We start from the raw sequence: 26,356 nt of genomic DNA, 5'->3' as shown, positions 1-26,356 counted from the left end.
TTAGATATTCACTATACCCTGATATACCCTGTTATCCATTTCACAGTGATCTATATATGAATAATCTGGCTCAATAGTTGGTCATCTGAAATTATATATATGCTGGATGAATGGACTGCAAACATTTTTGAAACACCACAATCAGAATATGCAAAATCAGTATTAATTCCTCTTTTGCTTATCCTATAATACAAAGCACCCTCAGCTGTGACTTCACAAAAATTCTATAAATAACACTACCGGTCATTTGCAATACCATAAAAACTCGTATACAGTATTGTACCCCTGAAGAAGCCAAACCGTGGCTAAACGTGTTGGGACATATTCAAAAAAATATGGTCATTTATGATTTACCATATCTTTGAATAGCATACAAAATCCCAGCTCTGTGAAGAATAACAGAACTCGAGATATGATTTATCTTGATGTGCTGAAAAATTATGTATGAATGTAAAGCATATCAATACATTAACTTTTCACAATTTTGAGCCTCTTTCTTTTCTTTTCAAACCACTCTATAACAACAAAGAAAAAGCACAACAGATCTCTTCAAGTAATGATTTTGCTTTTACCAAATGAGATCTGTTCAGCTTCTGTTTCATAACCGATAAAGATTTTAAACCTAAGTGGCACATCATTCAATTTCTTTGACCAAGCCTTCAATTTAAGGTCACATTAAGCCACGTTGAGGCCATCCAGTACCTTCATTTCCATTAATAGCAGCTTCTATCTGTCTCATTCTCAAACCAATTTGACAGGTGATGCAATTATTTATCTATTTCTGAGTAAATATTGGAAAACAAAAACAGAAAAAAATGTTGCTGCTAATAAGAAGTTTTCTTTAGATTAGAAAGATCAGCTGCCAGTTTGGAGAAAGATCATTATTGCCAGTTTGGAGCACCATACTTTCATTATCCACAATGGCTGATTGAATCTTCAAGAGTTTAATGCTACTTGTTTTGAATAATGTAATTAAGTTAAATAACTTTGTAACGTGTTCTTTATTTATGCAATAAAAATATTTTATCAGTATGATCATTTGAGAAAATGAAGGTATAAATATGAGATTCTACTACATTCTCTACTTGTTTTCAAATTTTTGAGAAAACATAATGTTGGGATGAAGTAATGCTCACTTCTTTTCTATATCCCCTTACTATCTTGTTATCATTTCTGTGATATTCATGCTACACCTAGATTCTGCATTTGATTCTAGACTAACACAAGCCAATTTGGTAAATTTTTGCATGTTTGCATGTTAACTTCCAAGTTTAGGTGATTGGCTTTCATAATGACCCTTTGGTTTCAAGTCCCTAACCTATAACATGTAGTTAATGACTTGTGACATACCTATTTTCCTTATTGTATAATTGTTTTATCTACTAAAATATTTGTATTTCTGTCTTGTCCATCCCTGTCTGATGACATAGCCAAAAAATGTTTTTGCTATAGCTAAGCAATTCATATTGGTCGCCTCCTTGCTCATTGTTTCCTAGGGTCCAGCAATCTACTCCTTTATTGGACTCAGCTTGTGGTTCAGTAATGATTAAAAAAGCTATGATCTTTCAGTGTCAATTCTCTGATGTCCCTTTAATAAAATAATCTTTTCTGCCTGTTGAGAATTTTTAAAGTACACTCTCCCCAGTCTGGTCTGGTCTCTTCACCTGGTCCTCCTCTGGGATCAGGATCTTTGGCCATCAAAATCTTTTGATCTTGGGCATGCTGGAATGAAGTAACTCCAGTGAATGGGTCTAATTTAATAAAGCTCTCCAAGACTGGAGAGGATACATTTTCATCAGTGAAGCTGGGTGTTCTAGTAAACCTGGAATGGATTTCCTAAAAGTAATTTGCTATTTGATAATAATTTTTTTCATTCCTGGACCAGATCCATTACAACTTTTCTGGATCACCCAGCCTCACTGATCAAAGTGTACCCAGTTTTGGCGACTTTTATTAAACCAGGTCCAATGTGTGCAGGAGTTAAATAATTCTCAGCAGACAGATATGCTGTGAGTGTACACTACGTTGTGCATGTCCTAGCTCAGTGCACACAGTGTTTATTTAATTGCAGAAGAGACATAACATGTCTTCTGCAAATAAACAACCCGCTCCCAATTTTTATTTTTAGTTCTAATAAAGGATCTTTTTAAAGACTATATGACTATTTTTTTGGTGTTTTCTATTTCTGCTTGTAGTCCAACTTTAATTCATACATTCAAATTAAAGTTAATCGGCTCTGCCATGACTTTATTTTTTTTTGTATGAATTGCTAATTTATAAATATGCAAATACTATGTAGTACTGCAGTCTTATAATATTACATTTATAGGCAGAAAATAATTGGCTAAACAGAAAGTACATATTGTGCTTTTGAACTTATTAGACATTAAAGGGGACAATGGAAAATGAAAGAGGGATGGAGGAATTTAGCTTGAAAACAAAAGCTGCATACACACTTGCAATAATTATCGTTGGAGACTAACGACCGATCGTCTGATAATTGATAAACGACTGACCAACGACGCCGACGAACGAGGATTGTCACTGGAAATGAACAACCGCCCTGGCGGATCTGATTGAGCGACGATCGTTCACTATCTATTGTGTGTACGGTCGTTCATTGATCGTGGATGTTTCTACAGTAGACTTTCACCTTTACATGTCACTTCCTGCATTGTTCAAACGATCATATCTTGTGTGTGTACACTATTGGTAGAATATATTTGAACGATCGTAGTGTTACAACATGTAGAGAATTGTGCACAATACAATCGTTCAAAATATTCGTGCATAATTATTAGTCCTTTGTTGTCTAACGATAATTATTGCAATTGTGTACCTAGCTTTAGGCATTCTGTAATATTCTTGACTTAAAAAAAGGTAAAATATACCTTTACAAATAGAAAACTTTCACAATAGGGTTGAGGGAATCGCTTTTTCTCCACTTTCAATGTTGAAAGACTCACGCTTTCATTGTTTTAATGTTGGCTAAACTAGAAACTAATCCATGCTTAGAAATATGAGCAAATATCGAGTTAAAATTGGCATTTCTTTCAAAAACATCTCCCGGCTCTGAACTATTCGGCTTATGAAAATCTGGTACATAATTAGTGAGTAAAACTGGATAACGATCTTCCCCTAGAGACCAAGGTATTCCCCCCACTGGATGATGCCATCTGGTCAATGAGACAGTCAAGAATTACTGCTTTCTGTGGGCGTTAGGCACATATCAGCACCGGAAGGGGGAAAGTGGAGTGGTTGATAGACACGAGGCAAGACTGGTGATCTGTGGCCCACCACAGAAAGGGAGAAGTAGGGCCCACCAGAATGCATAGCTCCCCTAGCACAGAATTTATCAGAATTTTGTGCAAGGGTCCACCAGAGGGCCAGGCAGCTGTCCTGTGCCCTATGGTTGAAAAATGGTATAAAAAAAAGTTGTGTTGGCACATCAGTCCCATGGTGGGCCAGTCTAACTCCGGAAGGATTAGCTGTTTTGACCTTTACTGAAATGTCAGATTATGAATAATAGTGATGTCTAGGTAGTTCTGAGATGCACATATTGCAGAAGGGAGTTCATTTTTAAAGTAAATTTTGAACATACTACTGTTTTTTGGGAGAAATTTCGACTTTGTCAAAAGGAGAGATGTCTGTATCTAACTTTCAATATTAGGTTAAAATCATGGCAATCTTAGCCTTCCTGTTTAATATTCATTTATGTTACTTATATTAAAAGTAGCTGCTAAAGCTTGCACTCCCAGATTTACTGTATGTGCATAATACATACATAAATTACACAGTAATGAGCCTCATTTGTGTAGCTGGCATCCTGTCCGAAACCATCCCTATTTAATTTTTTTCTTCTTTCTCTCCTTGTCCAAAACTTATTTGTGCCCTAAGCTATGAAATAAGGGATATTAGTATTTCATCATTTATACCCTTTTACTTTTTTAAGATTAATCTTTTATTAAATGTAATGGAAGTCATAAGTTAATAATAAATGTTGGCTTTGCCACTTACTAAATAAATATTGCTTGTGGGATACATAGATTTGAAACCTAAGAGTTTACCTTTCCTCATAGAAAGGAACTAGTATAGAATCCCAGTTCAAAGAAGGTGAAGAATTTTGTCAATACAGAACCGGTCATTACTTGATAACAAGACTTGTTTTAAGCAAACCATGACCAGCTTCATCAGATTTCTTGCCTAACTGGCTACATACTTTTTCCATGACTCATTAGGTAGGGTCAAATTTAAACATGGGCTTGTGCCTCTAAAAACTGTGATGGTTGTTACATTTTCTGTATTTGGTGTGTGTAGTAATTATAGTAAAATGTAAATTGATTTTGATCTTGGTTATATTGTGGTTAATGTATAGCACTCTTACATGCAGTAAATTGTAAATGAAGGGTATTATAACTAAATAAAACTTATGTCAAGAAATGCCAGGTGTCTATAGGACGTTTTGCTCTTTGCAACCCAAATTGGATAACATTAATCCCAAAACACATATATTATAGAAGGAACTTTTTTGCATCAGAAGAAAGCTTTATTAATAGGAAATCACCCTTCCAGAGACATAAACATATCTTATTATATTAAGTAATATCAGAATGGAAGATGCAGAATTCTAGAAGTTAGTCTGATGAGGACATCAGAAGAGGTTCAGGAGATTTTAGAGCCATTAATGATATAGGAGGCCTTCTTGGTACCAGTTAGATCTTTTCTTCTCTTTCTTTCACTTGCTGGGATACGGTTTTTCCATCAACGCATTCCTCAACAATGGTTCTTATTATTCTGACCCTTTGTGGATCTGAGGAGAAAGAATTTATATTAGTTGTTAAATATAAGTAGCATGGTTGTTGTGTGTTTGTATGCATTAGAATGCGCACATGGGGCCTGTTTTATCAAGGTGCCCCAAGACTGGAAAAGGTAGACTATCATAGGGGAACCTGGGTGATCCAATAAATCATTCAATGTTTGCTGGATCACCCTGGAACTCTTGTGATAGTTGATCTTTTCCAGGCTTGGAGAACTATTAAAATTAAGGTTTAAGGGGGCCCACCAAATTAATTCTTGCCATGGGCCAAGTGTGTTAATAAGGCAATAATCCCAAAACGTGATGTAAACACGTAATCCCAAGACGTGATTTGTAAAGCTCTGCCTCTTTTACTACATGATTATTTCAGTAAAAATGATTATTAGTAAAGTTACTGAAAGCAGCAGGCAGTTTTATACATCACAGACAACTAAACCAGAGCACGTAGAGTAGGTTTTCATAACTAATGAGCCTTCTAATTCCTCTTATCCCTTCCACTACACTTTCTCAGCCTCCTAATTTCTCTTATCCCTCCCGATAACAATCTGCACATTTTTAAGCTTGGCACATGCTGCTCTAGACATTGCCCATTATCACTGGCAACCTTGTTCAAATCTACCTGGGCAAAGTAATAAGACATAAAAAGTACCCGTAGACATAGATAATAAAACATGAAACTATAAAAATACATGAGCTGTTGTTATTAATGACTGTTTATTTATCAAAACATAGGTTTCAGGATGATTTACTTTTACTAAAGATCAAAAAGACAACAGAACTTACCTTTAACAGGCTGAACAGGTTGTGGAAGGGGCACTGAACTAAAAACAAGAAGAGGAATACAATATGTAAGCTACTTTCTCAGTTCGACAAAAGTGTTTATTAACATATACTGATAGGGATAGGTAAGATCTATTATACAGGGTTAATACCAATGTATTAACAATATTATTCTTACATGGGTTGTCCATCAAGTAAGCAGCGGTAGGTTTCAATTTCCCTCTCCAGTCTAGTCTTGATGTCCAGAAGTTGTTCATACTCTAAACCTTGTCTTTCCATATCTGTTCTAACTTCACACAACTGTTCCTCCAAGGAGCTTATTTTTGCCTGGATTTGCCCAAGTTGCATGCAGTAGTTGCCTTCTGTCTCGGCCAAGGAGCTTTCCAGTGATTTTTTCTAAAAAAAGAAACCATTGCTTAATTATTATCTGGTTGTTTATATATCAATATTGCCAGCCTTACAAAATCGCTTACGATTTGCCTAAAGTACACATGATCTAAAATTTGATTAAAGCATTAATGCGTTAAGGCAAGGTTAAAAATAATTTCCAAGATTTTTTAAACGAGCAGTGAACACATTTTTCAATAAAAAATTGTAATAATTATGGTACAAGCAAATCTTATTTTCAACAAAAATAGTAATTATAATAAATGCTAATAAGAGGTATATTAGAGCAGTTTTACAGGCTTACCGTTGCAAGGGCAGCTTGTAGCTCAATCTCAAGAGCCTGTACATTCCTCTTCAGATCAGTAATTTCACTTCTGCTAGATTGGATCTGCTCTGCACCAGATGAAATTTCTTGTTTGATGGCTCGACTCTGAAACATAAATTAGGATTTTAGATACTTAAAGAGTTTATTCTGTAATTTCAATGGCAGTCAATTGTGGCAGTTGGCAGTTTTTTTACCGCTTCATTGAACTGAGCTTCCGCGTCCCTTCTATTTTTCTCTGCCAAGTCTTCATAATCAGATCTCATATCATTTAAGATTTTGGTGAGGTCAATTCCTGGAGCAGCATTCATCTCCACAGAAAGTTGTCCTGTGACCCCTTGTAAGCTCTTCATTTCCTGGAAGCAATAAAATTAATATGATTTATAATATAATAATATAAAATAACCTTTTAAGAAAATTAAGATGAATTTTCTGATTAACAAAAAAAGAATAAAACAGGAATAAAGAAAAAAAATAAGGAATAAAAAATTGATATAGTAGGAAATATGAATTATAAACTTTTGCATCTGTGAATAAATATATTGTGCAGTTTACTCTATGATACCTCCTCATGGTTCTTCTTGAGACACAAAATCTCCTCAGTTAGGCTTTCAATCTGAGATTCCAGGTCACATTTAGCCAAGCTGAGGTTATCCAGTACTTTGCGCAGGCCATTAATATCAGCTTCCACGCTTTGACGAAGAACCAGCTCATTCTCAAACCTACATGGCAGAAAATGTCATCATTCATATATTGCATATACAATGTACAACAAACATATTAGTTGTTCTAAACATATAATTGTTGATCAAAAACCTACTTGAGCTTGAAATCATCAGCTGCCAAACGTGCATTGTCAATTTGGAGGACAATTCTTGCATTTTCCACAGAGGCTTCAATAATCTATACAAGAGAAAAGATTCTGATCAAGTATGTTTTCATGATGTGATTAAGAAAATAATTTGGTTATGCATTTCTTCTTTATGCAAGATATACTGAGCACATGATGGTAAAAAATGGAGGCATTTCAATTCAGTTTGCTTTTATCTTAATGGCAAAATATCATATATGGTTACAATAATATTGATTTGAAATCAATACCTGCTTCTTGAGTTCTTCAATGACTTGGTAATATTTGGAATAATCCTTAACTTGTTTGCCATCATTGGCCTGCTTTTCATACCAAGCCTTAATTTTGTATTCAAGGTCAGCATTGGCTTCTTCTAAATCCTTCACTTTGTTCAGGTATGAAGCCAGGCGGTCGTTAAGATTTTGCATGGTTTCTTTCTCACTTCCAGAAAGGAGGCCTTCTCCTCCAAAAGCTACCCCACCGAAACCACCACCGAAGGATCCTGCATTAAAGCCACCAACTGCTCCTCCACTCATGCTCCCACCACTAAAGCCACCGAAAGCACCTCCACTTTGGTTAAAACCAAAGCCTCCAGCTCCGCATGTAGCGCCAGCACTGCCAAGGAAGGAGCAGACTGCTGTTCCATAGTTTCCACCACTGATGGAGTGTCTGGATGAAGCAGATGATTTTTGATAAGACATGTTCTTGGTATAATAGCCCTCCTAGTAGCTAAGTGAAAGAGATAGCAAGCTTACTGCTCTGATAAAAATCATTAGCCTTTATATATGATATGTGGGTGTTTCAGTTTCATACAACTCCCAAACCCATGTCTGGCTTTTAAATTCTTGATGAAAGGTTAATTAAAAGATGTGTCCACTTGGCCTAATTTGCAAAATGCCTTAGGTTGCTTGTTATGATAAAATGATATTAGGGTGGAGCATGGATAAGTATTATTTTCTTTAATCATTTAAATCTAGACAAGTAATTTATGTTTTGAAACAATTTACCCTCCCAGCGTTATTTTTAATAGACGGAAATTATGAGTGAATTGGCAAGGCAAATGCCATCTAGAGCATTGTACTATTTAAACAAGCATGACTGATTCTTGAGAACCAATACCTCAACATTTTATTGCTACTGCAAGAACAGAGGTGTTGTGGGATCAGAAACACTTTGTAATCAGCTTGTAATTTTTCTTATATTTACTCAGTAGCAACATAATAACTTTAGAGTACACCTGTTAGCGTCTTCAAAGAACTTAATACTGTTTTTTTCGTGATGACAAAAGTTTTTATTTGGATTCATGTACATAGCAAATCATTTGTAAAGGATGTCATTGCTTAAAGCTGAATTCCGAGTTCAATAGGGAAGATTAAAAACAGGGTATAGGGTATGTTTTTTTTGGCAATATAAACAGTATATATATATATATATATATATATATATTTATAATTAAGAAAATTACATTTGTACTGGTCAAATATATTAAATTGTTCAAGGGTAGTTAGCAGTACAGTATATGATGTACACTGTGAAAATGTGAGCAATACCCGCATGGTTCACTATTCCTGACCCTTGCACAGTATACATCATATACTATGTCTAAAGCTGGGTACACACGTGCAAGCAATCAATCATGAAAGATCCTTTCCAATGAATAAGCACTGCACGGTGCATGAATGAGTGCTGTACCGCACCGTTCTGCTCTATGGAGAGGGGAGAGCGGTGGAGCGGCACCCTGCTGTGCGCTCTCCCCCTTCCCTTGCATTAGGATCATTCGTCGTCCATCGTCCGTGGTTCTGCCAGGACTGTCGTATGGACGATGGGCGCTATACACACGCCAGATTCTCGTCCGATAACGGCCGAGAACCTTTGGACATGTGTACGTAGCTTAACATTTGCATGTTACATACTACTTCTGACTCTAGCCCAATATATATTATATACAATGTATATTACATAAGGCTGTACTCTGTTTGCTGGGCTGTACATCACATGTACTCCTAACCCCTGTTTTCTCTACATCAGTGTTTCTCAACTAGCGTTCCTATAGAGGCTGCTAGGGGTCCCTTAAGCAAAGAGCAATTCATGCCTCCCAGGTCAGGTTAAATTACACCAATGATGTTTTTGGCTATCTTTAGGATGACAAACTTCCCATTCGCCAGCAATATTGGAGGCATTCTTTCCATTGACCACCAGGCTAATGTACTGTAGCCTGCGGATATTGTAATTATAGAAGGGGTTCTCATGCTTCCTCCATGTTAAATAGGTTGAGAAAGGCTTCTGTACATAATACCTCCTGACCTCTGCACTGAATATATTACATACTCCTTACCTCTGCACAGCTGTGTTACTTTTAATCAGACTTTAGTATTTTTTGGCACAAGTGCTGTGACATATGTGCTCAAATATAGACCTTAAGAAGACCCATGTTCAATTGATCTATTCTTCTCTCAGTTGGCCAATCCCCATTTTTGCAATGGTGCACAATGCGGATATTTTTACCTATTTGAAGAAAAAAGATGGATTGTAATAAAGACAGAATCAAAATAAAGAATGCAAATTTTGAGGTCTGAGGTCACTAGGCCCGAGGTGAGGTGGCCACACTTTTCTTTTATTTAATGATTCTTTTATTGCAACTGATGATTCCACCAGTAACACACTTCCTATCTTAGGGTGACTATACCAAGGGTGACTCTTACTTAATGTACTGTATCTATGGAAAAGCAGCATTGTCACCTTATGACAGAGTGTGGTAGGACAACAGAACCCCCCTCTACTCTCCATAACATAGATAGGAGGTTCTACTTTAGGAAAGAATGTTATAAATTTACAATTTACGTCACAAGGCATAGACCACCAACAAGTCCAAGATAAGATAGATACATATTTCCCCGTATATAGAAATGTAATCATTCAGATTGCGTATGTGTAAAATTATTCTTTCAAAAATATAATTTTAACAATTTTATTGGATACTGCATTTTGACGTGATTACTGTTTAGCACTAATGAACCGTCCCTTTGGCGTCACATAGTAAACAATTATTTTAATTACAATGCTACCATTCATTTATTACCAGCTTTAGAGACTTTAATTATTTTTTGGAGTGAAGATATTGTTTATTTTCAGCATTTATAAGCCATGCTACATGCTACATGGCCATATTACATGACAATGGCTGGCACCCAAAGTCAATTTCCAGTGTGAGCAGATTGGGTGGAGCATGCACAAGAATATTATCTTGTCATCACTGAAATACTTTTTATGAGTGTTCATTTAGTATTAATATACCCATGCATTTACAAAAAAATTTTAAGGGACAACAAAGTAAATCAAGCATGGTATAGTTACTTATTGAGGCTTGTGGTTGGGGGAAGGAGAGGTTGGTGGTGTATTTGGCATTAATACAATGATTTTCAGGCTATGATAAACTAATCTGGGAACAAGAAAAATTTTATAGTGGGGAAAAATTATAATTTGTCTATATAACTGTGGTCCATTGTGATAGTGTTCATCTGGAGAGGAATGACCCGGGTTATAGAGGAAAATACCAGTACTAAAAATATACTGGTGGCCTATATGGATATATTTCTCCTTCCTGACACTTATCACAGGGGGACTTACTCATGTTGGGTATTGGGACTACAAACAACTTACTCTCATGGCCGTATTTTGACTTTTCTAGAGCTGCCCCAACTCTCTGGAATGGTCTTCCTCTTATTTGGCATGCACCTACTTTCTGCTCATTTAAAAGAGCCCTTATAACCCATCTATTCAAATTTGCCTACCCATCTTCTTCTGTCTCTTAAAACCTTCACTACTTCCCACCACTCCCTATCCCCCTTCCTATTTTGTGATACTTCCCCCACCTCCTAGATTGTAAGCTCTTTGGGTCAGAGTTCTCTCCTCTTCCTGTGTCTGTCTGTTTCTGTCTGTCATTTGCGGCCCCTATTTGATGTACAGTGATGTATAATATGGTTCTATATGCAGTTAGGTCCATTAATTTTTGGACAGAGACAACTTTTTTCTAATTTTGGTTCTGTACATTACCACAATTAATTTTAAATGAAACAACTCAGATCCAGTTGAACTGCAGACTTTCACCTTTAATTCAGTGGGTTGAAAAAAAAGATTGCATAAAAATGTGAGGAACTAAAGCCTCACTCAAAGACTATTTCATGGGCTGGTGTGGACAACTCCTTTGTTATGTGCTTGTATGTGGAAGATTTTGCTGTGTACAGACAACATGCGCTCAAAGGAGCTCTCCATGCTCTCCACCTTTCACCATGCCCATTAATTAGCGCAGTCTCATGTGCACTTGGCATGGCATGGTAACCACACTTAAACATTTTAAACAACTGGTCATAAGTCTGTAGTTGAGGTATATGGCATTCTCATTGGCTGGTGGTCATCAGGGGCAAGAATACAGATGGCACAGTTAACTTCTATTTAAACGTTTTATTCTGTATCAGATTTTTTTACAAGAATGTTTTATTGTTGATAGTTACCAAATGTAGAATTAGTGGTCTAAATCTTTTATTGGCTACAACTTTTTTTTTTTTTTTTGCAATAATGAATATATGACCAATAGTATAAAAAAGTTGTCACTAGCAGAATGTTTTGCTGAGAGGTGGCCCCTTTTTACCATTACCAAATGATTGGTATTCTGTTGATGGAATAGGGTGGGGGAAGAAAAAGTTTCAGAAAGCAGAGAAAACAATCTCCCAAATAAAACATATCCTCGTCAGTACTTCTAGTCAATGGGAAAACAGTGGTAACCTGGAAACGGTTCAAACCCCAAGGAAATACTCATCGTTTCCACTGGTCATGTATCCATCAACCAACGTCAGACCTCCTAAAGCCAAAGAAGTGGCTCACCATTCGAAACCACCTGCTCTATATGGCTCTAAATAGTTGCAATTAGTGATAGCCTTCAAGTTGAAAGGTACTGGTGATCTCAGTTTGAAAAACCTACAGCGCAAAAAAAAAAAAAAAAAAAATCGAAAAGCAATGTATTGGTCTATGTTTTGGATTAAATTGCTCGCCATTTTAGTTTCTTAGCTCGCCATTTTATTTTTCATTTAAATATTATTCAAAATAACATTTTTTTTTCTCAGAATAAAAATCAAATACTGCATAACAGTATAGAGAGGCCTGGAGCGGGAGAACATAGTGGAAGGCCTCCATGACTGGGAAGGGGTAGGGAGCAGGCAGTGCTAGGGTTAACTAACTTGCAACGTGATTAGGAGGGGAAGTTAGAGTGGGGGGGGGACGTAGTTGAGGGAGGCGGAAGAGGAGTGAAAAGTGGGGGGGGAAAACGGAAGGGGAGGATCATTTCATCATTCTATGGCAGGACGGGGAGAGTCCAGAAAGTTTCCCACCCACCCTTCCTAGTATTTGGGTGCTTGTGGGGATTTGGTTAGGTTGAGCTTTGTGGCTGCGGTGAGGTCCTTGAAGGAAGGTGGTTTTCTGGTCTATTTCAGTGGGGATGAGAGGCTCATCTTCCAAATGGGTCTCTCTGCAATTTTGGTAATTGGTAGTTGATGGGTCTTGGTTGAAACGGCTGCAAGTGCTGCAGCTATCGTTCCTGAGCTTGTGGTGCGGCTGAGAGCATATATATCATGGCGGTGCAGACCAAAATAAGTTTGGGGGTATAGTAGAGGGGGCCTTCAAGGACCAGTAACCAGGAGAGTGGGTGTATTGAGTCAAGGTTATGTGTTATTTATGTATTTGTATTGTTAGTTGGATTGTTCTTTATGTTAATTTTTTGCTATTTGGTGTTTTATGGTTATTTATTTGTTTTGGGTATTTATGAAAAATGTTTAAATAATTGTTATTGTTTTCAGAAATTTTGTTTATTAAAAGGCCTTTCGGCCATTTAATCATCATTTGAGTGGGGTGTCATTTGAGGGGTTTTTGTTAAGGGGAGGGCACTGTATGTGGGGTCTCTGCCTTGTCAGTCATGCATATTCCTACATGTAACCATCAGGTGGAGCTTTTGTCACCTTTTTCTCATCCCAAGTAAGGGCAGAATTATCCTATACCTTTGTATAGTAAATACCAAGTATAACGTATTCTTTGACCCCATGGAGAGTTTAACTCATTTACTCATCACTCATATTCACTTCCTCAAATTTTTACAGCCAAGTTGGTGATGTCTGGTTTACCTAACCCTTGATACTTTTTTATAGTACAAATTTATTGTTACCTTCACTAACTGCTATGTATTCAGCCTGATTTTTTAAAGCTGTCCAAGACTGGGGAAACCTGGGTGATCTAGGTTCGAAAGCATTGGCCAAATATTAACAAATGATTTTTAAGAAATCCATTCCAGGTTTGCTTGATCACCCAGGTTCCCTCATGACAGTCTATCTTCTGTAGTCCTTGGAGCACTTTAATAAATCAGGACCTTTCATTCAACCCACATCACTTTGAAATCATACTTTACTGAGTTTACAGGTAGGACCTGCTGTGCCCTGAGTGGGTCCTGACTGACATCTGAAACTGTTCCCATTCTTAGATGGCTACCCAAAGCCCTAATGTTGTGTTCAGGCCATTTGTTTTCAGAGGCTTCTGATTGGCAGATTAAACAAATAATTTTACTGGAACCAAAAGGCCAAATGTAATGACCAAGCCTTAAAAAATCCTGCTATACACATGTATCCTGTCTAATTACACACACCCTTTCTACATACAAAAACACACACATGAAAGTAAGAATTTATATCATTGCAAAGAACGGCATTTATTAAAGGAGAAAAAGAAAGTACAGTATTTCATTGAACATTTAACATTTTGCTGAGCCAGTAAAAACAGATGGACTGTTTAATGAGAAGTGAAATTTGTGGTGCACACACAACTGATGAGTGTTTGAGGAGTATAGAGGAGGGAAGCAATATTAAATCTAATTGATGGAGATGAACAAACTGTTTTGAGGATTTTGTATACAAAAAAGCTATTTTTAACTAATAGTTTTGTTAGATTTCTATAGTTATGGGGTCTTGGCATCATTAGCTGTTACATCAATTTTTTTGCTTTGTTTCATGTTTGACATTGAAACCATTTTAATTTAAGTTTCAGCTAGGGTTTATTGGATCGCTTCCTCTATACCATCCTTAATATCCATTAGAAAGCTCATTTGAGTACATGACATTCCCATCATTGTGTGGTTTACATAGACCTCTTTAAAGTTTTCTAATTGCTAATTAGTTTTCTAATTGCTAATGGATGTTGAGATTTTAGGCAGCTTTGCACCAAATGTAATAGCAACTGGATCTTTTTGATTTAGATATTCTGTTCAACCTTGTCCACCTTGGTTGAGACAACTCTATTGTTCACTCTTTCTTCAGTAATTGTGGTTACAAGTCGTCTTTTTCTTTGATCTGAGACTGGGTGAGAGAAAGGGTAAAGCTTAGTTATTAATTAGTGTACCATCAGAAGAACAAAACATAATAGTTTATTGAAAACCATACAAACTACTGTAATCAAAGACCAAAGTTCACGGCCTCAATATCCTAAAGTGCTAACCATTTCCAACTAAATAAATTCTGGGGCCAGGATTACCAGGCCATGACCCCCTTGGCCCTTGGTAAATTGTTATTTCGTCATTGTCATTTTGTACACCAAAAATGAATCTGCTAGGAGTTTGTATGTTCTCCCAATGTGAGTTTGCTCTAGGTTTCCTCCTGCATCCTAAAATCATGCAGTTAGGTTATTTGACTTCCCACAAAAAATGGCCTTAGACTTGTTGATGAGATATGACTATGGTAGGAACATTAGATTGTGAATCTCTCTGAGGGACAGTTGGTGATATGACTTTGGACTCTTTACAGCAAATATGTTGGTGCTATAAAAATACGAGTTAAATAATAATAAAGAGCCTCATGAATTCTGCATTGTTTGTTTGAAACATTCACGGGTGTAGAATCCTAATGCCAAAGATTGATTCTCCACCAGATAACGGATCCCAGCTTTTTCATTACCCAGATCTCAATTTCTGCTCTTCTCATTGTAGCAAAATAAAAAAAGTAATCTTGTCAAGAAAACATATTATTGAATACATTGGGGTAGTTACAATATTATTCTTACATTTCTATGAACAGTTACCTGACATTGAAGATGAGTCTGACCATCCATCTCGTTTTGATGACGAATCATAATACTTTGAACCTCTACAAAAAAGTATAGTATAGCAAATTGACATGACAATGTACTCACAGGGTAACATCAATTCGAATGTGTAACCATGAAGCATTAATATAGCACAAAATGATGTTGATATATTGGGCCTGATTTAATAAAGCTCTCTAAGATTGGTGAAAATAGACTATAATGGGAGAACCTGGATGATCTGGTCCAGGATTGAGACATTTGCCATCTAATAGCAAATGATTTTTAGAAAATCCATTCCCAGTTTGATGGCTCTCCCAGGTTCTCCCATTTTAGTCTATCTTCACTAGTCTTGGAAAGTTTTAATAAATCAGGCCCATTGAATTGTCTCTAGCCTATCCTCCACCATGAGAAAATAGCCATTCCAACCATAAAGCAGAGTGGACATCTTTTTTGAAGCAACATCCTGATGGGAGACAATAGGGGAGTAGGGCTTACCCTAGGTAGATGTCTCTAGTCTATCTATGGAAGATATATATAAGGAAGAATGATATAATGAGCATCTCTGCACTATTTGTAAAAGCAGAATTAATAAATAATAAAAAAATAAATGTACTGCTTGGTTGTGATAGCAACATCACTACAGCAGCACCATCATTTGTCTGTACATGTTTGTGATCTACACATTAGAAGTCCTGGCAATCCTGATTCATGAACGGTGTGTTACTATATAATATAATATAATATATATATATATATATATATTATATGTATGGAAAAAAGCAGTAGTATCCTGACCACATTAAGAAGCAGTTTTTTTCAATTACTAGAAAATGTCCTTAAAAAAGAGTCACAATTTTCTAAAATCTGTGTTTAAAGACTGCAAAGAATATCTCATTGACATCTGAAGTTTGACAAGAAAGCTTGAAGTATCAAGTCCTATCCTGCGGTATCATCTTTACATTCAGTTATTTTACAAAGAACACCAATACTTCTACTCCTGGTTCTATCTTGGAAAGTCAAAGGGTACTTTTTGCCTATGGGTACTCTTTTTGTACTAGGGAAGGAACAGATATTAGTTCCCAACATATGAAGCACCAGAGGGTGGCTGTACTTGCCATCTTCACTCTCACCTTTTCCTACCTAGGATTTTCTGTGAAAAGCAAAAATGTGCACAGGGATCAACCGAGCACCATCCCCACCTTCCTCATATAACAACCCTGGGACCTGGGAATCTGTTGCTCATGCACCAATCACTGAATTGTGGGGAGTCAGAGAATTCGTCATGTGTTTCCTGGTATGGACTTTGGGTGACAACGTAGGTAACTCTATAGGAATTCTTACTTGGATATGGAAGCAAACTACATGTGTAATATCTCGATTAATTTGGTTTTAGGAATGGATATAGACAGCAATAAATGTTAGGTAAGTAAGGCCCCAAACATGTTTTACTGCTGCCTCTGTGTCCATTGGAGCTTTTCAATCCTCAGTGTTGCAGAGGAAGTGAGGAAAAAACTCATGAGTAAGCAATAGAAACCTCATGGGTTCTTCTCCTATTTCGCTAACAAAGAATTATATTTCAGAGTCTCTCAATCTTTAGATATATTTCAATTATAGCTGCAATTTTTTTAAGCTAGTAAGAAAAAAACAAACTCATCCCACACTCACCCTTCTTCATCTAAAAGTTTGCGGTACATGTCTATTTCATTCTCCAGCTTGGACCTGATGTCCAGTAGAAGCTTGTACTCTCGTGATTGGTTTTCCATGTCATTTCGGAGTTGAGCCAGTTGATCCTCCAGACCTATCACTTTGTCTTGAATTTCGGCCAGCTGAGCACAATATTGACCCTCTGTCTCCGCCAGTGCATTCTCTAAGGAGTTTTTCTATATGAGGGAACAATTGTGAAATACCATTAATGACCAATACCAACATACCCAAGATCAGACCAAATATGATCTTAAAAATTCATTGATCCTATAAAACACCATCTAATCTGGTTCACCAGCTCAATCTAAAATAACCTAACTACCTGAATCACTCCCAAATTCAGCCCGGGCTTATCATAGGCAGTTGTTTATAGGAAGGCTCAGTGCCTGAGCTCGAGCAGTATATTATTTTATAGCCCCCATGGTACCATCAAATATAAAATACTGCATATACCCTCTGCATTCCTTATCTAGAAGTGATATATGATATGGCAACATTATTGACTTTACCACCTAACACCCCAGCAACATTCACCCCCGTCTTTCACAATGTGCTTCATTCATGGGGAGCTTTCAGATATCTAAACTAAACGTTAATGAAACCCTGGCAAACATAGAATTAAGGTCCCATATTACCTTTTTGTAGTATATTTAGAACTGCAGTGTGTGCTTTATATAGTCTATTGGGTCCAAGAGCAGCTACGCCATAGAAATATTGCCATTGCACATTGGTACCACTCTGCTGCATGTCTGCAATGCCACCTAGATCCATCTAATTTGAAGTTGCCATTAAGTCCCCCAACATGGGTAGCTCTGTCAGTAACAGGACAGTCAAGCGTGTTGAATGTATTCAACATAGGGTGTAATACTGTACCATGGCAAGATGTGTCTGAAGTTCTAACTCCATGTTGTGCATAGTACGTCTCAGTTCTGTAGCTTCACACTTGACGGATTCAATCTGTTTACTGCTATGAGATATCTCGCTATTCAGCTCGGAGACCTAAAACAGAATGTACAGAATTTGTGCAGTTAAAATACAGATTGGGAGATTAAAGACACTCAAGTTTATTATCAGAAACACATAATACCTAAAGAGCAAATGCTACACTAACGTTGATATAAAAGCCTATTACTTGTAACAAAAAATATATACAGTCGTTTAACGTTATGACTAGTGTTGGTGTTTTCAAATTCGGGTTGTCCCTATATTCAACCAGAAAATGGCTGTTCACATTCGGGTAGACCCAACCTGAAAAAAACGAGATTCCACAGTAAAATTTTGGATAAAAAAATTTAAAAAAAAATAAAAAATGTAAAAAAATAAAATAAAAATTAATGTTAAATTAATTTGTGTTTGTGTTTAACTACTTTTTTTTTTTACAGGTTATCTTACAATGACATGATATCTCTTACTCTGTAACACTTTCCAGCATAGTAATTTTCTAATATATTTGTTAAATTTTTTTTATCCACTGGAAGAAAAATGTAACAAATGTATCATATTACTGTGCATGTTACAGAGTAAGATACTTGCCGGTTGGGCATCTTCTCAATGATTACAGCAGAGTCTGCAATCATTGAGAAGGGTGTGCGATCCCCTGGGCACTACAGGTTAATTAACCTGCCCCGGGGATGGTAGTGGAACTGTCATGTGACCGTGGGAACTTTGCAGTCACAGCTGTGACTGCTGGCGATCCCCGGGCACTAGTGGTTAAATGGGGACAAGTTTCCCCATTCATCAATCTAGTGTCCTGTGTTCTTGGAAACTCTATCCAAGAACACATACAACTAGTAAAGGGCTGCAAGAGCAATCTGATTGTTCTTGCAGCGCTTAATAGTCCCTAAAAACAACCCGAATTTCCCAAACATTGACTTGAATGTTGTGCGAATTCGGCATTCGATCACCCGAACAATATGAGCTATTCGACCAACACTTTACATACATACCGTAGTCAATGTCTGCTGCAATCAAAGCTGAAAGAGGTCCAACAAAATCTTAAAATGTGTGACATATTTTTTTTTGGACAGGCAGTATATACCATAAGTGTGCACACACCGATGTATATTTAAACTTTTTAATTTTTATTTTGCAAACGAAAAAAAAATCAGTTATGTCACCTTTTGTGTGTATTCTTCTTCTGCCTTTCTGCGATTTTCTTCTGCCAAATCTTCATACTGAGCCCTGGTGTCATTTAAGATTTTAAGGATGTTGACCCCTGGAGCAGCGTCCACCTGAACTGTCACATCACCAGAAACACCTTGCATGCACTTCATCTCCTGGATATCAAAAATAGGTTAGTCCAATATTGTCTGTGACAAACATATTTGCTGCAAATTGCATTGTATTTTCCACCACTGCAAGCAGTAATAATAAAGATATTAACATTTAGGTCTATAGAACCCATGGCCCCTCTGTGGGTCAGTACTAGAAGGAAGGGATGTAATTCATGTGTCTATAATTCTAATAAGGAAACTGGTTGGCATATATTGCACAGATCAACATGACTATATACACCTCATATGCGTTTCTTACCTCTTCATGGTTTTTCTTGAGGTATGAAAGTTCTTCTCTTAAGCTCTCAATTTGGCTTTCAAGGCTGGATCTATCCAAAGTCAAGTCATCCAGACATTTACGTAAACCAGAAGTATCTGAATCCACATTTTGATACAGGAGGCGTTCACTTTCATACCTGGAAATACATACCAATAATATTCCTATGGATTATAGAAACCTTTTTTGGCTTTATTGTTCCCTTATTTTAAGTTACTCCATTTAGAAAGCCATGCTGTGCGCCACCTTACATATCGTTAAGCGTCTATACTCTAATCAAAGTGATGATCAGTATGACCTAGGATTGGGCTGTCAAACTAAAACAAAAAAAAAAAAAATGAATTGATTGATGAAATGATTTTTCAATTTTTTTTTACGAAAATTTTTTTCACAAAAAGAAATTGCATTCTAATCCTTAGAATCATCTGGGGGATCTATTTACACGGGGGTGTGCAGGGATCTTTCGAGCATGTTAAAGTCATTTTGCTAGATTGGAGGTCCAAGCCTGTCATGGGTGTTGACCCTAACAAACATAATAAATACAATATTAATTCTTGATATGCAATTAATTGTATTAGTATGGCACATATAAAATAGTCCCTTATGGTCTTTTACTTAAAAATAGACAAACATTTGCAGTTAATGCTTTCTGTTTTTTTTTTTGTTTGGTTTTGGGTTCTTTACTGGAAGCTTTCCCCAAATTTAGCCATCAGCCTACCAATGATTCCCCCAAAAAATGGAGAAAAAAAAGAACTAGGAAGAGGTTAAAACTTTTTTCATTTCACACAATACTATACTCTGGTCAGCTTTGAACTGGATGTGAATTTAATAACTATTTTCCAAATAAATGAATTTACTGCTGTGAATATTTTCTAAAATCTGCAGTTTCCAGCTGTTATCAGTAGGTGGTAGTGTACAACTAGAAAACTAGTTAGAGCTTGCTTTTTTATTTATTGAGTTTTATTATTATTTAATGACATTTGTTGTAGGTAAATTTGAACACTAAAGATTTTTGCAAAGGGATAAAAGTGGGAAATGGATGTGTTTGTAAAAAAAAAAAAAAGTTTTGTTTGACGTAATGCCTTACTTATTTTTCGGAAATCTGTTTTAAAGTTTATTAGCTTCACAAAGCTTTGCAGTTGGACATAGAGGGATTTTTTTAAGGTATTTGGTTGGGCTGCCTCTAGATTTCACCTGCAGATCTCATAGACATCCCAGTGGCCAAATAAATGGGGTAGGACAGCAGTTTGACAATGTTGCTGATAACTCAAAGACAATAATTTACCATTACCAAATTGAGGCAAGAAGTTCTGATACACACTTGTAACTGATTTCCAATCTCTGTTCTTGGTAGAATATTTTTCACTTACTTGACTCTGAAATCATCTGCAGCCAGTCGAGCATTGTCATTTTTCACAGTGCTATGCTTATTTTTTAGAGTAGCAGTGAAGATCTGTAGGAATATAGCGGCATACAATATATTAAAATGGGTTTTCAATGTCTAAGCACCTTAGTTTATGACACTAGACAATAAATAATTGCTTTCAATACCTTACGTTTTAGTATTAAATAGCATGGGGAATTTTTAGAACTTTTATCATATCCCCCTTCGGTAAGATTTTGCCATATGGTGGTGGGGTTGCGCAGTGACCCTGAGAACTGGTTTCCTTAGGGATTTTTATACTATGGGGCAAATATGGATAATGGCCCCTTGTCCTTTTGCTTGGCATTGATAGGTAATGAAAAAGACACAGAGAATCTTTGCTATTTGCAATATCTGTACTGGCACTACTTCATTAGAGGCTGCAAGTAGACAGGTAGGTACACTGCATGAAGGTGTAGCACTGTGACCTGTATATTCACTGTGGTTTAGTTTCTTGCTTAGTTTGCTTTGATTATCTAGGGTGGGTAGGAGAATACTTGTACGTATGTACAATACGAGTTAGACAGAAAGTCTATGCAGCTTTATGACCAAAACGCTTCAAATTGTAGACAGGCTATGGGAGTGCAAACATGGAGAAGTCTCCTTTTAAGGTCAGTACTTGTACTGACAACATTTATTAGAGGTCTGTATATGTAGGGTTCATACAGATGATATATTTAAAATTTAAGGTACCCTATAAAACATAACTCCTGAATGTTACACATTTGGAGGCACTTTTGCTCTCTTGGAACTACATAAATCTGTTTCAATTTTGTGTGTTCTTGTTGATCCTATTTATAGACCTTTAAAAAATGCATGATTTACATACCAGCGTTATACAATATTAAAAGTGGAGGTGAAAATTTGCACTTGTGGGGACTTGTCACCGATATGTTTAATGCCTGCACATGAACAATAAAACTCTTCAAAAGCCACTCAAACGGTACTAAAAAAAACCTGCTCTAAAAAGTTTTGTCTACTTTTACTTTTTTGTGTATGTTGATAAGTTTGCTACACACTAAAGCAGATGAACACTATGGTTATATTGTGCAAACTGAACACACTATGAATCACTCATTTCTTAATACACACGTTTATTTGATAATTAGAGGAAACATATCCAGCACCAGGTTGGCGTCATTGCCCTATGACTGTGGGTATATCATTACTTTAACTACATTGTTGTATTTTAGGCCTAGGAGGTGCCCGTAACTGCCCTGCAGAACAATTGTGAATCTGCAAAGGTATATACTTGAAATTGCGTAAATGTATTGCATTAACATGAAAGTCTCTCATTTTATTATGATTCATTCCTCCACTACTAATATACATTTTTCTTTGGCAATACACATATAGCAGCCCTGAAAAGTTTTATTCTTGTTTGGTAATATTAGGGTTGCTTAGTGGAAATATTTTTCTTCTATATAAATGCATTAGCTGTAAGCTTATGCTGTATGTTGCAAGGACTTACCTTATCTTTCAGTTCATCGATGGTCTTGTAATATTTGGTATTGTCAACTTTTTGAGGTATATGGGTTTCATACCAGTTTTTTATCTTAATCTCAAGATCTGCATTAGAGTCTTCTAGGGCACGCACTTTGTCCATATATGTGGCTAAACGAGAGTTAAGATTCTGCATGGTTTCCTTTTCTCCAGCTTGAATAAGACCATCTCCTACCCCGTAAGAGAATGCACCTAAGGAACCATTAATAAAGCCTCCTCCAAAGCCAATTCTTTGCTCACCAACTGGAATTCCTCCAGAGATTCCTCCAAACCCTCCATTGCTAGTGACATTACTGAAACCTTGGTGGTTAGATCCTCTGCTAAAAAAGCCATCAGCTGACCTAAAACTTCCAGCTGTGTTTTCACTTGAAAAACCACTATGATCTCCAGTATGGCCCCCAGCCTGTCTACCAGAGTAACCACCTCCTAATTGGCTAGATCCTCTAGTGCTACCAGCATACCCTCCACTTTGCCCCCCACTGAAAGAACCACTATATCCACCAGAGTTGTCTCCACAGCCTCCGCTTTGTCCTGCACCATAACTATTACAGTTACTACCCTGGCAGCCATCTTGCATTTCCCTTGAAGCATCAAAATATCTGCTGGAACCACTGGTATATCCTTCAATTTGTCCTCCACTAGAGTCACCAGTAAATCCATCAGAGCTTCCACCTTGACCCCCACTTTGTCTTCTACTGGACCCAGCACTATATCCCCTACAACCACTGTCATAGTCTTCATTTTGTCCTCCACTGGAATAGCCACGAGAGCTGCTACCCTGACCTACACCTTGCCCTGCTCTAGACACACCACCATATCCACTGGAATTGCTATTGAAGCCTACACTAGAACCACCACTTGGGTGTACACCAGAATAACCACTACTAAAATGACCACCAGGACCTTCTCTCTGATTTCCAAATGAGCCATTTCCTGAACTAATATCTGATCCAGAAGCTGCGTTTCTTCTGTGGCCACTTCTGTTCATGTTATTGGATGCTTGGCTGTTGTTTTGACCTGAACCACCATAAGCAGGTTCCCCATCATAGTGACTGCCATCTTCTCTAGCACTTGATTGCCTGTCGGTATTACCTCTATGATCGGTTTTGTAATCATCATTGTAGTCACCAGCATATGTATGCTGAGAACCTCTATCTTCACTATTTCTAAAAGATCTGCTGAGTGCAGAATTCCCACAGGATTCCTGGTTGGTTCAGCTTCTGTAAGACATTTTCTTCAAAGGAGAAATGTAGACTTTCTAGAGAAGTGATGTTGGTTGAAGTGCACAGCAAAAATGAAGTGCCTTTTCAGCATTTTATACTAAAGTGGGTGTTTCGTTGCAAGATACAATAAAAGTTTAAATGTTTAAAGTGTTCACTAACCTAGAATCTAGATGTATTTATTTATAATGTTAATAACTGACTTCAAGAATATTTCTTTAAAATTGGATAGTAGGTTGGATCACAAGACATACAGGTGGAGTCAAGTTTGAGGTTTATTGCTATAATTTAGAAGTTTATTTAATGTTTTTACTACATATTTTATTAACTTACTGGGAGTACGCCATAATAAAATATCTGTTTAAAAAAAAAAGAAAATAAATCCATTGGCATTTTGTTAAACTACATTCTTTCTTGTATAATGCATGTTTTTCATTGTCCAATTTTTTGGACAACAAAAAAATCACTGTGCAATAAAACCACTGAAAGTTATGGAAAACTATTTTGGCAATGCTTGATGGAACCAACATTAAAATAATTGTGCACATTCTCAGCCATGAAATGTAGCTAAAGTCAGTAACTGCCAGTCATTTGGAATAATTTCTTAGTCGTCCACGAGGTGTCCCTGACCGCCATGTTTTAAAAAATCCCATGGTCAAACATGTCTGAAGCAGGTAATAAGGATTAGGGAAATGCTGGAAAGTTTAGGTATAACCCATTGCAAAACATTTGACATTTTGAAAAGAGATGGGAAAGATTTTAACCACTGTCTTGTTTTATATACATTTTAATGGTATTTTGCTCTCATTACCTATGGCAGTTATGGGGTTTTTTACCTGTGCAGAAAGTGAGGGGTAAAGGGTTTAGACTAATTATATTTAGACTTTTTATTGCGTATTATAACCCTTTCAGTTTGCCCCTTTTCTAAAGTGAGAGGGTATCTCCCAAATACAACTATAAACAGTCTCAAAATACCCAAAAAAGGCTGTAACTCTCTACAATATCCCTGAAATATGAATATAGGTACACTTCCTTCAAAATAGCTGAGAAGCTCTTAAGGGGTATATGTCACTGCTTATCTGATGAAGACAGTTACCTTTGGCCAGATTACTTTCAGACATTAAAAACTTCATCACAAGGCGACCAGTCAGTGCATCAAATTTTAGGGTAAACCAAACAACTAACCATCCTGAAAAACCATTGTAAGAAAATGAATGTCCCATAACTCATGGAAAGTCAGATATATGAAGTACCAAGAAAGTGTTCATGTCAAGGTAAGTACTTAATATTTAGTGTTAAGGGCCAGCTCACACTGAGATAATGTTACCCGGATAAATGATAGCACTTGCCAGTCATTCAATGTCAATGAGAGGCAGCATTCTCTGATCATACCAAGTTGTATGTTTAAAGAGGTCAATAACCTTTTGTAGCTGAGTGGATGAGAGTGAGTGTTGTAGATATTGCATCCAGGTTTTGAAAAATCTCTGGGGGTGGGTGTCTAAATATTGTACTGCTTCGGTCATCCCTATGACCAATAGAGATTGAACATATTGAATGACCTGTGAAAGTGAGGGGGCTGTCGGAACCAGCCACTGTTTAAGTATACTTTTCTTAGCTGCCAGAAGACAAAAGTGTTTAAATTTAGTAAGTGCAACTATACGACCAGCCATGTCACACGTCTCTAGGGGCATTTCTGTATAAAACAGGGCTAGATAAGGAGATGGGTGTCTAGTTTGCCTTGATACTTTCACCATAAATCCAAATACTGATTCCCAAAACACAATAATATTGGGGCAATTCCATAAGGTGTGTTCTAAGGGAACCATAGATAACTGGCACTTGTGACATTATTATTATTATTATTATTATTATTAATAAACAGGATTTATATAGCGCCAACATATTACGCAGCGCTGTACATTAAATAGGGATTGCAAATGACAGACTAATACATGCAATTAAGCGGTCAGATATCCCTTGCTGTTTATTGTCCTATGTATAATTTTAAATTGCAGTTCCCTCCATTGTTCACTCACTATACTTTTACGTATACTTCTCCAACTGGACTGGACAGATCTAAAGTATTCACAACCCAGATACGATGCCCAGCGTTGAACAAATGATTTAGAGCACTCCGTACTCATTACCTGTTCCATCAGCAGTGGGTAAATATGTGAGATTGAATGTTTTGGTTGCAAGGTTCCCAGGATCCTGGATACTGAAGGGAGAAGTATCAGGTCTGAGCAGCCAACCTGCCTCTCAAAAAGCTAGACCTCACTTGAAGATAATACAAAAAGTGCTGCGTGGGTAGAGCATCTTTGATACAAAATATATGGAAGGGCAATAATGTATTATCCTCATCCACCAATTGGGCCAAAGTCTTGACACCTCTTTGAACCCAGAAATTATAAGCTTGGTTCGTGTGACCCTGGGGGAAACCCGAAGTGGAACAGATAGGTGTCACCATAGTAGCCCCAAGTCCGTAGCCATATAGCTTTTTAAGTTCCCTCCATGCCAGTAGAGTGTCCCTAAATAGTAAATTATTTCGAATAGTACGAGGGAGTGTTCAACAGGCCCAGTAAAGACCAAGGGCTAACCAATAGGGATTCAAGCTTAACGGCTGTGTAGTGAGATGTCCCATGCCACCAGTCTTTAACATGTCTCAGTAGGCAGGACAGGTTGTACA

At 37.0% G+C, this 26,356-nt stretch overlaps 2 protein-coding genes across 2 annotated transcripts; both read right to left on the bottom strand.

Moving 5' to 3' along the window:
• Window positions 1-4,531: 4,531 nt before the first annotated feature.
• Window positions 4,532-7,893, bottom strand: LOC140333251 (keratin, type I cytoskeletal 12-like). The gene is made up of 8 exons (XM_072414793.1): window positions 7,407-7,893; window positions 7,126-7,208; window positions 6,871-7,027; window positions 6,503-6,661; window positions 6,288-6,413; window positions 5,775-5,992; window positions 5,600-5,637; window positions 4,532-4,810 (listed from the first exon to the last, which is right to left on the bottom strand). Exons 1-8 carry the CDS (start codon window positions 7,854-7,856, stop codon window positions 4,713-4,715), a joined length of 1,329 nt encoding a protein of 442 aa, XP_072270894.1. The 5' UTR covers window positions 7,857-7,893; the 3' UTR covers window positions 4,532-4,712.
• A 6,549-nt stretch (window positions 7,894-14,442) lies between these two features.
• Window positions 14,443-23,438, bottom strand: LOC140332420 (keratin, type I cytoskeletal 12-like). The gene is made up of 8 exons (XM_072413687.1): window positions 22,419-23,438; window positions 20,895-20,977; window positions 19,507-19,663; window positions 19,092-19,250; window positions 17,848-17,973; window positions 16,937-17,150; window positions 15,265-15,303; window positions 14,443-14,546 (listed from the first exon to the last, which is right to left on the bottom strand). Exons 1-8 carry the CDS (start codon window positions 23,436-23,438, stop codon window positions 14,443-14,445), a joined length of 1,902 nt encoding a protein of 633 aa, XP_072269788.1.
• Window positions 23,439-26,356: the final 2,918 nt, after the last annotated feature.

The sequence above is a fragment of the Pyxicephalus adspersus genome, chromosome 6 (genome assembly GCF_032062135.1).
Source record: "Pyxicephalus adspersus chromosome 6, UCB_Pads_2.0, whole genome shotgun sequence".
Taxonomy (NCBI): domain Eukaryota; kingdom Metazoa; phylum Chordata; class Amphibia; order Anura; family Pyxicephalidae; genus Pyxicephalus; species Pyxicephalus adspersus.
Note: the sequence above shows the minus strand (reverse complement) of the source record. Positions and strands in the feature narration are given on the sequence as shown.